At 32.4% G+C, this 14,323-nt stretch overlaps 2 protein-coding genes across 2 annotated transcripts; both read left to right on the top strand.

Moving 5' to 3' along the window:
• The first annotated feature begins 1,622 nt into the window (after nucleotides 1-1,622).
• On the top strand, nucleotides 1,623-12,012 carry LOC134254005 (src kinase-associated phosphoprotein 2-like). The gene is made up of 7 exons (XM_062736575.1): nucleotides 1,623-1,746; nucleotides 4,136-4,288; nucleotides 9,986-10,066; nucleotides 10,238-10,312; nucleotides 10,419-10,639; nucleotides 10,770-10,860; nucleotides 11,159-12,012. Exons 1-7 carry the CDS (start codon nucleotides 1,707-1,709, stop codon nucleotides 11,797-11,799), a joined length of 1,302 nt encoding a protein of 433 aa, XP_062592559.1. The 5' UTR covers nucleotides 1,623-1,706; the 3' UTR covers nucleotides 11,800-12,012.
• LOC134254012 (ras-like GTP-binding protein rhoA) lies at nucleotides 4,903-6,043 on the top strand. The gene has a single exon (XM_062736586.1). It carries the CDS (start codon nucleotides 5,151-5,153, stop codon nucleotides 5,778-5,780), a length of 630 nt encoding a protein of 209 aa, XP_062592570.1. The 5' UTR covers nucleotides 4,903-5,150; the 3' UTR covers nucleotides 5,781-6,043.
• Nucleotides 12,013-14,323: the final 2,311 nt, after the last annotated feature.

Below are 14,323 nucleotides of genomic sequence, written 5' to 3' on the forward strand. Positions count from 1 at the left end.
TTTTTTTAAAAAAAACCCAAAAAATTTAAAAAAAAAATTTTAAAAAAAAATTTTAAAAAATTTTTTTTCTTTTAAAATTTTTTTTTGCTTTTTGAAATCAAAAAAATTTAAATTTTTTTTTTTTTTAAAAAATTTTAAAAACCCCCCAAAAAAAAATTTTTTTAAAAAAAAAAATTGGTTAATTTTTTTATAAATTTTTTTTTCTTTATTTCGAAAAATTTTAAAATTCTTATCTTTTTTTTTAAAAAAAAAAAAAATTTTTTAAAAATTTAAACCCCCCAAATTTTAAAAAAAAAAAAACCAAAAAAATTAAAAAAAAGTTTTTAAATTTTTGGGGAAAAAAAAAATTTTTTTAAAAAAAATTTTTTTCCAAAAAATTTTTTTAAAAGGGGGGAAAATTTTTTGGGGGGGGATTGGGGAAAAAAAAAAAAAATTTTTTTTTTGGGGGGGGAAAAAAAAAGGGGAAAATTTTTTTAAAAATTTTTTTGGGGAATTTAAAAAAAAAAAAATTTTTTTTATTTTTAATTTTTTTTTTTTTTTTTTTTTTTTTTTTTTTTTTCTTTTTTTTTTTTTAAAAAAAAAAAAAATTTTTTTTTTAAAAATTTTGGGAAAAATTTTTTTTATTTTTTTTTGTTTTTTTAAAAAAATTTTTTAAAAAAAAATTTTTTTTTTTTTTTAAATTTTTCACCCCTTTTTTTAAAAAATTTTTTTTTAAAAAATTTTTTTTTTTTTCGGCCGGGGGTTTTAAAAAAAAAAATTTTTTTTAAAAAAATTTTAAAGGGAAAACCCCCTTTTTTTTTAAATTTTTTTTGGGGAAAAGGGGTTTTTTCCCCAAGGGGGTTTTTTTTTCCCCCAAATTTTTTAAAAAATTTCCCCCTTGACCTTGAAGTTCAACCTATTTTCAAACATCCCATCCACTAGCTAGGACACAGAAAGCAGGGGACCACAATTCTTTGAATTTGCTAGGTTGTTGTTTTTTTGTTTGTGTTTTTGGAGTCACTGACTATTAACCAGATGTTTTGATACAAAAAAGGTACTTAATTGTTTTAAAAAATCTAAATGAATTGGAATGATATTTTAAAAAAATTCTTGCTTTATATAATGCGATATATTGATATGATTTTTTAAAAATCCAAAAATTGAATCAGTATAACCCTGTTTGATGAATGCACACATATTGGGGAAAAGTTTTAAAAACTGATCGTATGATAAAGGATTATCTACCTTTTTCTGCAGAATTCTGTCTCGATTTTTTTATTAAAAAATATCTTCATACTTGTAAAGTCAATACAACAAATTTGTATGAATGATTGTTGATTTGTAACAAAGTTCTAATGTATTGCTTAGTTGCAGATGACTTTAATATATAAAACATACTCTGCAGCTTGATGACCTGTTAAGGAGTCTGAAAGGGGGTGTAAATTGTTTTGTTCAATTATTCTATATATGCATTATAAAATGATATGAAATAAATATTTTAATTGGACTTTTCTTATGTTATATTTTTTATAATCACATTTACCCCAAGTTGTCAATTTCTTTAAATATCTGATTTCAAAGAATATATAGTGTGTGCCAGAAAGATAACGCCTTCTGTTTTAGTCGGGTTCGAGATCCCCAAAAAACGAAAAATGTAAACAAGGAAGCAGAAAAAGTCAGTTTCTTCCTGGTTTCTGGCATGATTTTTATCACTTTCCTCTAGAAAAATGACGACCATTTACGAAACCTTTAAGGAATTTCTAATTGGTAAGCATTGTGAAATATCCCACAAAGTAATTAACTGAATTAAGCTAATATATAATGATTACTCCTGCTAATTTTTGTAGATGATAAAAGTTTCGCGAGTTACATCAAAAGGCTAATAAATGTTGACTGCATTGCATGATGTCTTGGAATTCTGGTGAATCCCATCGTCGCAAACCACGGCCAAAATGTACGATCCTCTCCCATTCTGGAGACAGCTTTATGCGGGCTCCGGACCGTGGCTTGAGACGATGGGTGAATCCCGGCAACTGGGGATTACTCCATTCAAAAATGAAAATAAATGGAGATAACGAACACTATACAAGCTCAAAAGTCAATTTTAAAAAATACAAATCAGTAGCAGAGCAAACACAGTCCTCTAAAACATCAGTGGTGGGATCAGGTGTCATGGAGGAGTGAGCTTCCCTTGTCAAACGACCACACCCACTGTGTGTTACTTATTATATGATCGTGAAATGATGGGAAAATCCATGGAATAGGATAAAATTTATTTCCAAATAAATACCCCCAATGGGCATAAACATAACATAATCACAGCTAACATATAAAAATGTCGGTCAGCATTTGACTTAATGATAGACTGTTATAGCTGACAAATTAAGTCATTGTATAGACATATAACTTGTGAAACGATGACTTTAAACGAGATTAATATATTTCTGTTTCATCAACTTGTTTGTCAGTAACTTACCTCATTTTAGAAATAGTGCATACCTAGAGCATGCTCTTGCGTATCGAATCAACTGAGAGGTATAAACCCCATATGCAGGTGATAAAGGTATGATATTAAAATTTACTGGCAACAAAGTTATTTTAACCGTCGTATACAATACATATCAATGAAAAGTATCAACAAGTATCGAGCAATTAGAGTTTTATTATGATTGACAATGCATGATTATGTTCATCAACTTCTTGCTTCTTTTAGGCTAAATATTGCCCAGCTTTGATGTTACATGTATGTATATCTAGTACATAATTTGTCCGAAATATCAGACGTTTTCCAGATCCTTTTTTTTACGATTTTGATATTTTAAGATATTGATATATTTAAAATATCAAAACTGTAAAAAAAAAAAAAAAAAAAAAAATAAGACCTGTTAAACGTCAGATATTTCAGAATATTATACTTTCATGTAAATTACTTGAACCTGATTCGTCGAGAAACATTTGTTAAAAAGCACTATTACCCGCTGAATAATGAAGCCACGCCCTCCTGCGTAGCAACAGTCAACATTGCTTGACGACGGGTGGTATTCCAAAAAATAGTGACTGCGCAGAATTTATGCGCGCACGGTTCACTATTATAATTATGTATTTGTATAAAACATTCAGTATAATATAATAAATATTGCATGTAGTTGAGTGTAACATTGAAAATTTTCACCCCTCGAAAACCATTGTCAACCTCGGCTGCGCCTCGGTTGACAATGTTTTTCTTGGGATGAAAATTTTCAATGTTACACTCAACTACATGCAATATTTATATAATAGAGCTTTTTAATGAATGAAAGCAAGAAATGATATAGGTCAGTTCGTATCTTGACACACAGGTCAAAATATTGATGTTTCTTTTTTTTTCCTGTATCGAATATTGACACTTCCCTCTTTACATACTACCCACGGATACATCATGACCAGGTGGAAATTCGGGCTTTTTCCCAGGCTTTCAAAAAAAGGCCATACGGGGAGGGTATAGAAGGAACACTTCTTTCCTAACCAAGATTTTTTTTTTTCATAAAAAAACCCGTTTCTTTTTCTTTGTCTCTGATGTATTTAGCAGCTTTTTCAGTAATTTTAAGAAAAAGATCTAGAAACATTTATTTTAAATATATTGATAATGAACATTTGTTCTTTTAGCAAAATAACTTTGAAGATTTGTTTTTCAAAAAGGGGTATTTACATAAAATTAAGGCCCTTTTATTTCAAGAAAAAATACCGAAAACAAGATTAGCTGTTGAAAGGAATTATGTCAGCTGAACTCACGTATCCCTAGCAATTATTTTGAAAGTTGTATGCATTTTAACTACACTTGCTTACGTTGACATAAAAAGTACAACTCTGTTTTATTTAATGATGACATTAGATGGACAAGAAAAGGAAATCATCTGAAATCCAAGTCAAATCAGCCCCCCCCCCCCCCCCCTTCCCGATTCCCCGCGGTCCTGGTCAATAACTCGTACTTAATGTTCATTAGTCAAGGAAGTTCAAAATATGAAGACTCTTGTGCCATAATTTTGGAATAGGCTTGACTAATCTATTAATTAAATGTGATTTACTGTGATTAAACAGCTAATTAAAATTCAACAACCCCCTCTCTCTCTCTCTCCCTCTCCACCATTATATATATATACGTGTATCTTGACTGCAGATGTGGAGAAGTTTCTGGTAGAAACAATTAAGAAAGAATCCTTATCAAAGTCCTCCAAGGATCACAAACAGACAATCCTTGACAAGATAGGGAGGCTAAGGGACGAATTCCCCCAACTGACCCCGGAGAAACCAATCGATGACACCAAATCAGGTAAAAGCTTACACACATTGATATATATAATCACATGATCTGTTTACTTCTATAACTTGAATTAATTAGAGACTTGGTTTGAATTTTTACCCATGCAGTCTGAAACTCTGAATTTCTGTGTAACTTTCACTTACAAACTTCATTCGTAAATAAATGGAGCACATAATATTAGCTATGTAAAAAAAAAAGTCTCAGTGGCACTTAGATGTAGTGTACTGTTAAGTTGTATCAGCCGTATAAAATTGTATGCTGCTGTTAGTCTGCGCCTTGATAATTTCGAGGTTGAAATAAAAAATATGTAAAAACTGTAGATGTTACAACATTCGTTAAACTTTTTGATGCAATTTATGATGTTTACTCATGTATATAAAATATAGTGGGGACATAAAAAGAGCAAAAATAGAGATTTTTTTGAATTAAAAATAAAAGGTAAAAAATTCTGTCATTAAAGTACAATATTATGAAAGGATTATTTAACTTTTTTAAAAAAAATATTAAGTATTAATTCCTGCAGGAATTATTTAAAAATTATACTTTATTGATTTATCAAAATGTGTGAAATTCCTATAGATAATTCTAATGGTTCAGTTTTATGTATCAAGCTAATTTTTGTTTGTTTTAAATACAAACTTGAATTGCGCACATCACCAGTTACCGTACAAGTACAGTGTACTACTGTACATGAACTCGAAATAGATAGGTCATATATATACAAACGATTGACACACCTGTAAGGTTTCAAAATAACCAGCCAATCACGGGGCATTTAAATTTGGAATGCTAAATATAGAACAGGGCAACACAGGTATATAATAACACAGCCTAACAGCGGTTAGCAATTACATAAACAAATAGTCAGCAGATGTCTTTGTGTTGTTTGCGGCCCAAGAAAGAATTTTCCGAAGTTGGAATGGCGGAAGTCAGGAAGAAATTGGTGATCGTTGGGGATGGATCTTCGGGGAAAACGTGTTTATTGATGGTATTCAGTCGGGATCAGTTCCCCGATGTGTACATTCCTACAGTGTTCGAGACCTATGTTGCAGACATTGAAGTTGACAATAAACAGGTCGAGTTGGCCCTGTGGGACACAGCGGGTCAGGAGGACTACGACCGACTCCGCCCTCTGTCCTATCCCGATACTGACGTCATTCTTATGTGTTACTCTATAGACAATCCCGACAGCCTGGTCAATATCAGGGAGAAGTGGACCCCCGAGGTCAAGCATTTCTGTCCCAACGTACCCATCGTTCTGGTGGGAAACAAAAAAGACACCCGGACTGACCCGGAAGTTATTAAGGAACTGGAGCTGGAGAAGAAGGAGCCAGTGAAAGCCCAGGAAGGACAGGCTATTGCGGAGCATATCCGCGCTTTTGCGTTTATAGAGTGTTCCGCGAAAACGCAGGAAGGTGTTCGAAAAGTGTTCGAGACGGCCACGCGCGCGGCTTTACAAGTCAAGAAGAAAAGGAGAATTAAAAAGTGTAAAATCTTTTGACATGATGTATTTTTATTTATAATTTTTATTAACTTTCAGACTGTGATAGAATTTGCAGCAATTCTGTGATATTTTTGTTTTGTATTTAACACTGAAAAACATGAATGTGTTCATAGAAAATTATAACGAAATTCACAAAGTGGTGCAATGTAGTCAAAGTCATTTTCATCTATTCCATCATTGATAGTCTGTGAATGTAATTAATTTATTTCAATATTTATTTATTTATTTATTTATTTGTATGACTTGAGTGACTTGTTTTTGCAAGATTTATTTCTATGTGATATTAATTAATTCATTTGTTTTATTCAATTTTCATTTTAAAAACACAAGAAAATATTGACCTCTCCCTAGATTAAACAAAAATGTTTAACACACAGATTTAAATTTTAGTAAAGAAGTAAAGTACAGTAAAACCTTGTTAGCTTTTTACCTTCTGGCAACATCATCGGGCATTATTGCCGCGATATTGTTCAACATTTGGCAATACATTATATTGCGGTCGTTTTTCGTATGTAAATTAATTAAATTATTTAACAAAAATAGCACCAATATTAATCGTTGTAAATTATTGCAGCAATATTTTCAATGCAAAGCAATTTAAAAGTGCAGCAATATTGGGGCAACAAGTACTATAACTATATAAATTGGTATTAATGAAAAATTATCCTCTAACAATTAACAAATTGTGCTGAGGAACATAAAAATCAATATTAATTGGCTACAACAAAAATGTTGAAAAAATATCACAAAGTTTGAAAAACCATTTTAATATATGTTACAGTCAAAGTCACAAGGTCATTGATCTTGGTGTCATTTGAAAGAACTTAATTAGTGGATTATGCATCCTAAATATGAAGTCTCTATCTCTTATAGTTCAAAATTAAGGTTTAAAAAGGCTATTTTTGATAGATCACAGCAGAGTTTACAACATTGACCTTGGTGTCATTTGAAAAATAATTTGGAGAATGCATACAAATTTAAGTTGCCATCTGTCATGGTTCAAAAGTAAAAGGTTCAAAAAATCTATTTTAAGCATATTATCCAAGGTTAGATTTGACCTAAATTAGTTGAGGCATACTAAATATATAGTCTCCTCAAGGTTTTTAAAATGGTGAACATTCAATAAAAAAAAACATATACACAGTCAATATCATTGACCTTGGGTTTGAAAGGACTTAATAATTGCATACCAAATATGAAGTCTCTATCTCTCATTGGTTCAAAAGTTATCACTTATGGCAAAGGTTAAAGTTTACAAACAGACAGGACAAAAACAATATGCGCCCAAATCTATCAATCTGGGCACATAAAAATGTGTATATAAAAAATATTAATATGCCACTGTGAAAATGTCCAGCAACTCTGCATTATTTTTCAAATAACCTTAATTAGCTGCCCATCACATATTCCCCAAGGCCAATCAGTATAATGTATAATATATAGCTTGTTTGTAATTTCCAACATATATCATTATTTTCTTGCTGGTATTCAAATTTATGCAATAAATTAATTATATATGTTGAACTTCATGCATTTAATTGATTAACATGCATTCATCTTTTCCTGCAACAACGATATATATTAGACATACAAGTATAGTATACATGCATCACAAACACCAGTTGAAATACATATAATTCTTCTTATTTTATCTCCATACAATCATTCATCTAAAAAAATATGGTTTTGACTTACCAAGTTTGATATATCATGAAAACAGAGTTAGACATTCCTATAATTCTTTCAAACGGCATGCCATATGGAAACTGCTGAAATTCTTTTTTCTGGCTATTCCACATTATTCAGTCTTACTAGTCATCATGTCTAATCCTATTGTACACAATTAACAACTCCAATTAACTTGATACCATTCAATAATGAAGCAAAACATGCTTGCCTTTGAATTCCCTCCATTTTATTTAAAAAGAGGAAGTATATGACTGAGCATGCTCACAATTGCCTAATGGGTAATCCTAGATCTTCTGGCGACATTCTGGCAATACTGCCAGAAAGTTTTTTTCTGGCAGTATTGCCAGAAAGTCACCAGAAGTTGTTGCCGCTAGCGGTGATATTTCACTAACCCAAAAAGCTTGTTTCTGGTGACAAAAATGTGTTGCTGCAATGTTGCCGCAATATAGCGGCAATATTGCTGCAATAATTTTACTTTGGTAAGGGCTAGAATTTGATTGGACCAAAGGAAAACTACAAAATATCTGGGGTTTGAGATTTCAAGAGTAAAATACTTATAGAGTGAGTGGTTGGGACCCTAAAATAACTTACACATATCCATGGTATTGAAATACCAATGTTCCACTGTATTTTTATTTGACCTCAACGAAATTGATTGAAAAGAGCTTATGTTGTACCCTCTTATTGTTGTCAGCATTTCAGACTTAAGTTTTTGGAGCAGATTTATTTAAAAGTACTTCCATGCCCTATATCAATCAGAGATGCATGGAAGATGCTTCTAGTATGTTTTATTGTACCACAAGATGCTGCAATTTCAGCTAAAGAATGACCAAGTAAACATTTTTGGAGCAGCTAGGTTAAAGTTTTCAGAGTGGGTGTCATTTCCAAGTACATTTTAACTATAAGCCCTATACTGACCAAACTTGCACAAACTTTACCAGGCTTGCTTAGGATGCTGGATCTGATTTACATTCTCCGGGTAAGTGACAGGGGTAAAGGTTTTGAAGCAGGTCTCATTTTCAAGTATTAATTTTTAAGCATCTGTTGACCAACTTTCATATTGATGCTCACTACCAAAGTTGCTGTGGATGTGGGATTTTTTCAAATGAATGACTGAGTTAAAGTTTTTGGAGCAGACTCATTCCAGTGTAACTTACACCTCTACCAAGAAAATCGTACATGGATGATCAATAAGGGATGAACAATCTTAAACTTACTTCAGATGTTGGATTTCACTTGCCTATTTTGGAAGAGTGACTGCAAGCCCTATTAGACTAAGATTGCATAAATGTTACATCTTGGGATGCACCCATACATTAGATTATAGTATTAATGTTGGGCTGTGCCTTACTTATTATTAAAATAATATTTGTTGAGGTAAGCTCTGTAATCTTTGATTACCTATACTTATTCATAATATGTAATATCTAAAGATACTGCTGCTCACGGCACCTTAAGAAAACGGTGGACCTACAGATTGTCTTTCTTGGGTAAGCTGTGAGGCTGAAGGACCAGGGTTACTTATGTTTTTCATATTTTTATTTTAAAGGAATGTTGTAACAGTGGTTGGCTTATATATTTTTTTTTAAGAAATTGAGGAACATGAAATAAAAGCCCTTAAGAAGAGTTTCTTAATGTGATAAAAGGGAATCAGACAGTTTCTTCTTTTTTAGCATTTCAACAGTTGGGCCTAATTAATCTACATGCATATATGGGGTCATGAATTTCATAGGGTTGGAAGAAGGCTCATTTCAAATATGCAAACTGATATCTTGCTTTAAGTTACCATAATTCAATATTTGTCTATACACCTAACATGGGGCATAACATTTTATCTTAAAGAATGATTAATATATTATAACTGCATTTTTTTTTTTTATCTTTGTATGATTTATTGTGTATGGAACTTAAATAAAATAGATTTATGTTCATCAGGGGAGAATTGTTGCTGTTGAGTATCATAATGTATAACGTAATATGTTTATGGAGGAGTGGTTAAAATTCCTCTGCTAGGAGAGATAATTTTGCAATTAAATTCCACTTATATCCATCATAAAATTTAAATCTTCAGCCAAATACACTCCATACCAAGTCTACATTCTGTTGAAAATTGGAGATAATTTTAGAAAAAAATCTATTTGCATTGAGAGGGTTTCATCTCTCACAATGCATTTTGTGGTCCGAGGTACATATAAATCAATATTTCTTAACACTCATAAAATTTCAAATAATTAGAAAATAAAAATTACTGTTTCTTTTAATTAGTTTTATAATAATTAAAAGGAATTCATCTACATAGGACTATTCTCAGTGAAACTCTAAATAACAATGTAATTGCAATCATCTCACTCAAAATATACAGTAGTTGTATTATTATGCATGTAAATAATCCATTCAATAGCAAATGTACCAAAAAAAAAAGAAAAATTATATTATTTTTCAATTCCTTTTCAAAACAGAGATGGTCACTTGTTGTTTTATGTACATCTAACTCCCCTGTTTGTATTTCACAGGTGACCTGAGTTTTACAGATGAATCCACAAGAACAGGAGGAAGTTCTAACGCTGAGGATGAGGACCAGTACGGAGATGCAAGTAAGAATGGCTGCTTTGTAAAATTGTGGACAGGAAAAATAATAAGTCAAACATGAATCATCTTTGAAAGGCAAATGAAGCTATTTACTTAAGAATCATTCATGTTAGATTGAGCATCTGGTCTCTTTGACCTACAGTTTTGATGTACATGTATTGGTTTTGTCATTTTAGACATCCCAGCTATTCCTGCCCAGGACCTAACAGACACATTCAAATGTGGATTCCTGGATAAAAAACAAAAGAAAGGTGAATTGCTTTATCTACCGATATCTGGCATCAAATATGAATACTATAATGCTCCATAATGCCGGTATTGTTCTGTTTTTATAACATGATAATTCTCTTTGACTAGGAAAACTGTTATTCAGTGGTCCAAAGCTACAGAAGAGGTGGTGTGCCATTAAGAACAACATTTTCTATTACTATGAATCTGCCAAGGAGCGTAAGCAGCACGGAGCATTTTACTTGAACGGTTACACGGTGGAGGATGCCCCTGACGTCGTGGACAAAAAAGACGCCGCTCGACGGGAGCTCGGATTTCAGCTGGTCTGTCCCGCTAAAAGAACATACCAGGTAAAAGTTCTGATTTTCATTAACCCCCAAATATGTAGGTTTATTTGAAAAAATGTTTTCATTGATTTTAAAAAACGGCTGTGTTTCTTGGTTTGGAGCTGAATTAATTTAAATGCTTGTTGTTTATTAGTTTGTGGCTCAGTCTAAGGAAGATTATGAAGATTGGAAGGTTGCCATAATGAAAGGAGCTCTTAGTGCATCCTCCAAGGATAATATACTGAGTAAGATACAGAGATACACATTACATTCTATCATAAAATATGAATTACTGGAGGTTTTAGAAGTTTGCAACAAATGTCTACCAGAAAAGTGTGATACATGTATTGGTAATACATGTAGACTATAAAGAAAATTTCTAAGACAAAAATAAACATAAAAATTAAACAGAAAAAAATATGCATAACAAAAGAGAAAATTTTTTGTTAAAATAAGACTATGACTTGAATTCAGTGGATTTATCTTTTTTTTTTTGGAAAAATATCCTTAATGTAAAGATAACTTCTATTAAATGTTTGACAGATGATGATGAGCCAGGAGAGGTGTATGAAGACGTGGACAATGCAGACAATGTTGACGCCGCCCCAGAGGAATTGTATGATGACACCCTGGAAGAGCCAGAACCTTCCCCCAAACCTGTCAGTAGAGGTCCCCCCTCCATACCCCGCCCACCTCCCCCGGACGAGCCCACCTGTGATGAGATTTACGATGATACCGTCAACCCAGAGGATGCTCAAGAGGAATATGATGATTGCTTAACAGGTCAACAACCACCCCCCACTCCTTCTAGATCCTTACCTGAAATACCTGGATCCAAGAAGCCTCTCCCTGCTGTTCCTCCTACCCCACCCCCATCCACACACAAGCCCCTCCCCAGCATTCCAGCTCCAAGTATTCCTCCTCCAGAAGTGCCAAAAGAGACCAAGCCCGAGAAAAACGCAGAACCCCAGATTCCACCCGATCAGGATTATGAGAACATGTTCTTGGGTAAATATGACTGCAGTGCTGATCGCAATAATGAACTGGCCTTCAAGCGCGGAGATAAACTGTACGTCATCAGTCGAAAGTATGATGACAAAAGCTGGTGGGTGGCAGAACTCAATGGAAAATTTGGTCTGGTGCCGAAAAATTATCTTACCCCGGCTTATGAACTGGCCAGATGAAATGTTAGAGGAATTCTGACATTTGAGAATTATTTTAATTCCCATGTTGTTGATTTCATGACTTGTTTTTTGCAAGCTTTATTTACATTTACTTGTGCAATACTGTTGTAATAATAATTAAAAATAATATAAAAATTATTATATTTAAATCAAGTATCTATTTAATACAAAATTTTGTACAAAATTTTTTATTTAATAAAGAAAGCAATTTTTGTGGTGTTAAATTGTTTTTGATAGCATTTAGAGCAAATGTTATGAAATATTTCATGTAATTGTTACCTTCAATATCAGGTCTTTTCCAAACCTCTAAACATAACAAAGCTTTATTCGAAGAAATTTAATTTATTTCATACACAGTTTAAAGTAAAATAACAAATATTCAAATTCTACTTTAAAGTATTACTGCTGTTCCTTATTCTTAAAAATATATGAAATGTACTCACTGTGACAAAGCACTGAATATGTTTCCTCGACCTCAACAAAAGGTGACACTTTTTATTGTGTTTATGTACAGATTGCAAAATAGCACAATTATGGATTGGCTGAGTATAACACACATTATATGGAACAGAAAGATTAAAATCTGCACATTTAACATGGCACACAAATACCCCTGCCATTGACTAGAAACTGGAAATATACATGGAATGTAATGATTGTATATGAATACTATTTTAATGATAAAGTGTACAATTGTTTGAAAAAAATATTCAGCACTGAAAAATATTTAAAGCCTAATTCAAACAGAAATATGATATTTTGAAAGAACCAGAACCAAAATATACCCAGGCTAATATATTCAAATTAATAGAAGCACCACTATATTTATCTAGAAATGTCGACAAATAGAACACCTTAATTAGCATCATATATATATGTAATGTATATTCAGCAGCTCAAATATTTAATAAAAATTATTACAGTATATCCCCAGTTCCAGCTAGGATGTGTTTATGATAAGACACGTTCTTCTAGTATGTAAATAATTCAAATATTAAATAAAAATTATTATAACAGTGAAAAATAAAAACATTCCATATCATACAGTATTCTTTTTAGTTTAACTTTTACAAGTTTACATGTATACAAACTGGTTATTTGGATTTTTTTACTCTTCTACAATGTAATAATATCATTTGTATGTTGATGTAGTCTACCTGTAAACTACGCTATACTGAAATCAGACCAAATTTCAACTAGAACTGTCCAAACGGGACAAAATACCCCCTGCTGGGTTTTTCAGAAGTAAGTTTTTCCTTAATAAAGATATGTATCAAACATGAATTATGAAATTTTTCTTCCAGTGACCTTGAAGTTTCCCAAATAACCTTGGGTCATGGGTAATCTTTGTGTGAAATGAGAATCTACAAAGTTTATCCATAAGAAAGATATGGACCAGACACGAATTATGAAATTTTTCTTCCAGTGACCTTGAACTTCCCCAAATGACCTTGGATCAAGGTCATGACACATCCTTGGATCATGGGCAATCTTTGTGTGAAAGGAGAATCTACCAAGTTTATCCATAAGAAAGATATGGACAGGACACGAATTATGAAATTTTTCTTCCGGTGACCTTGAACTTCCCCAAATGACATTGAGTCAGGGTCATGACACACCCTTGGGTCATGGGCAATCTTTGTGTGAAATGAGAACCTACCAAGTTTATCCATAAGAAAGATATGGACCGGACACGAAATATGAAATTTTTCTTCCAGTGACCTTGAAGTTCCCCAAATGACCTTGGGTCAAGGTCATGACACACCCTTAGGTCATGGGCAATCTTTGTATGGAGTAGTAGATTCTTAAGTCCCTCTGTAAGAAAGATATGGACCGGACACGATTGCACAGACAGACGGACAGACAGACAAGGTGATTCCTATTTACCCCCCCAAACTTCGTTTGCGGGGGGTATAAAAAAAATGTTGCAAAAATGCTTACAGTCATATAGACAAAAGTACTAGACACAAGACTGATGCATAAAGATTTGTAACCTACGACCAGTAGACCTAACAGAAAATGTAAGGACATCTTGTTTATGGAGTGAGCAATACCTAGATTATAATCATTGTTCATTGTATGTATACTGTTTAATTCTTTAGCAAAATGAAACAGATGGCATTAATACCTGAAAATACAAGTCATTGATGAAGCACTACCTGTACCAGAATGCACATATAAAAAAAAAATGATATATTACAAAACCTTCAGTAAAAATATATGGACTGCCATTGGCTATATAATGCATGATGCTGCCACGTGATATATGTATTGCTCTGTAACTATTGCCATTTTTTAAAAACATGAAATGTACCGATAATACGATGGATCTTTATAACATCTCCTCCAAAAGAACAAGGTACAGTTTCAATACAAATTAAGCCCTGTATTTTTCTAAAATATGAAAATGATATAAAAGCTTGCACTGGAAGCCAGATAGACATACATGTATAATACTCCGACTCCATCTTTCAGTAAGCTGTTTCAAACAGAACTTGCAAATCTCCAGCTGCTGAATTGCTAT

Source organism: Saccostrea cucullata, unplaced genomic scaffold (assembly GCF_032062105.1).
Source record: "Saccostrea cucullata isolate Sc308-1 unplaced genomic scaffold, CSIRO_AGI_Scuc_v1 ctg1202, whole genome shotgun sequence".
NCBI lineage: Eukaryota > Metazoa > Mollusca > Bivalvia > Ostreida > Ostreidae > Saccostrea > Saccostrea cuccullata.

Excerpts from the sequence above, each read along its gene's own strand:
- LOC134254005 (XM_062736575.1), top strand. The coding sequence starts at position 1,707 with ATGACGACCATTTACGAAACCTTTAAGGAATTTCTAATTG. Across the intron at positions 10,067-10,237 it reads GGACCAGTACGGAGATGCAA|ACATCCCAGCTATTCCTGCC; the intron begins GTAAGAATGGCT and ends TTGTCATTTTAG. Across the intron at positions 10,313-10,418 it reads GGATAAAAAACAAAAGAAAG|GAAAACTGTTATTCAGTGGT; the intron begins GTGAATTGCTTT and ends CTCTTTGACTAG.
- LOC134254012 (XM_062736586.1), top strand. The coding sequence starts at position 5,151 with ATGTCTTTGTGTTGTTTGCGGCCCAAGAAAGAATTTTCCGAAGTTGGA.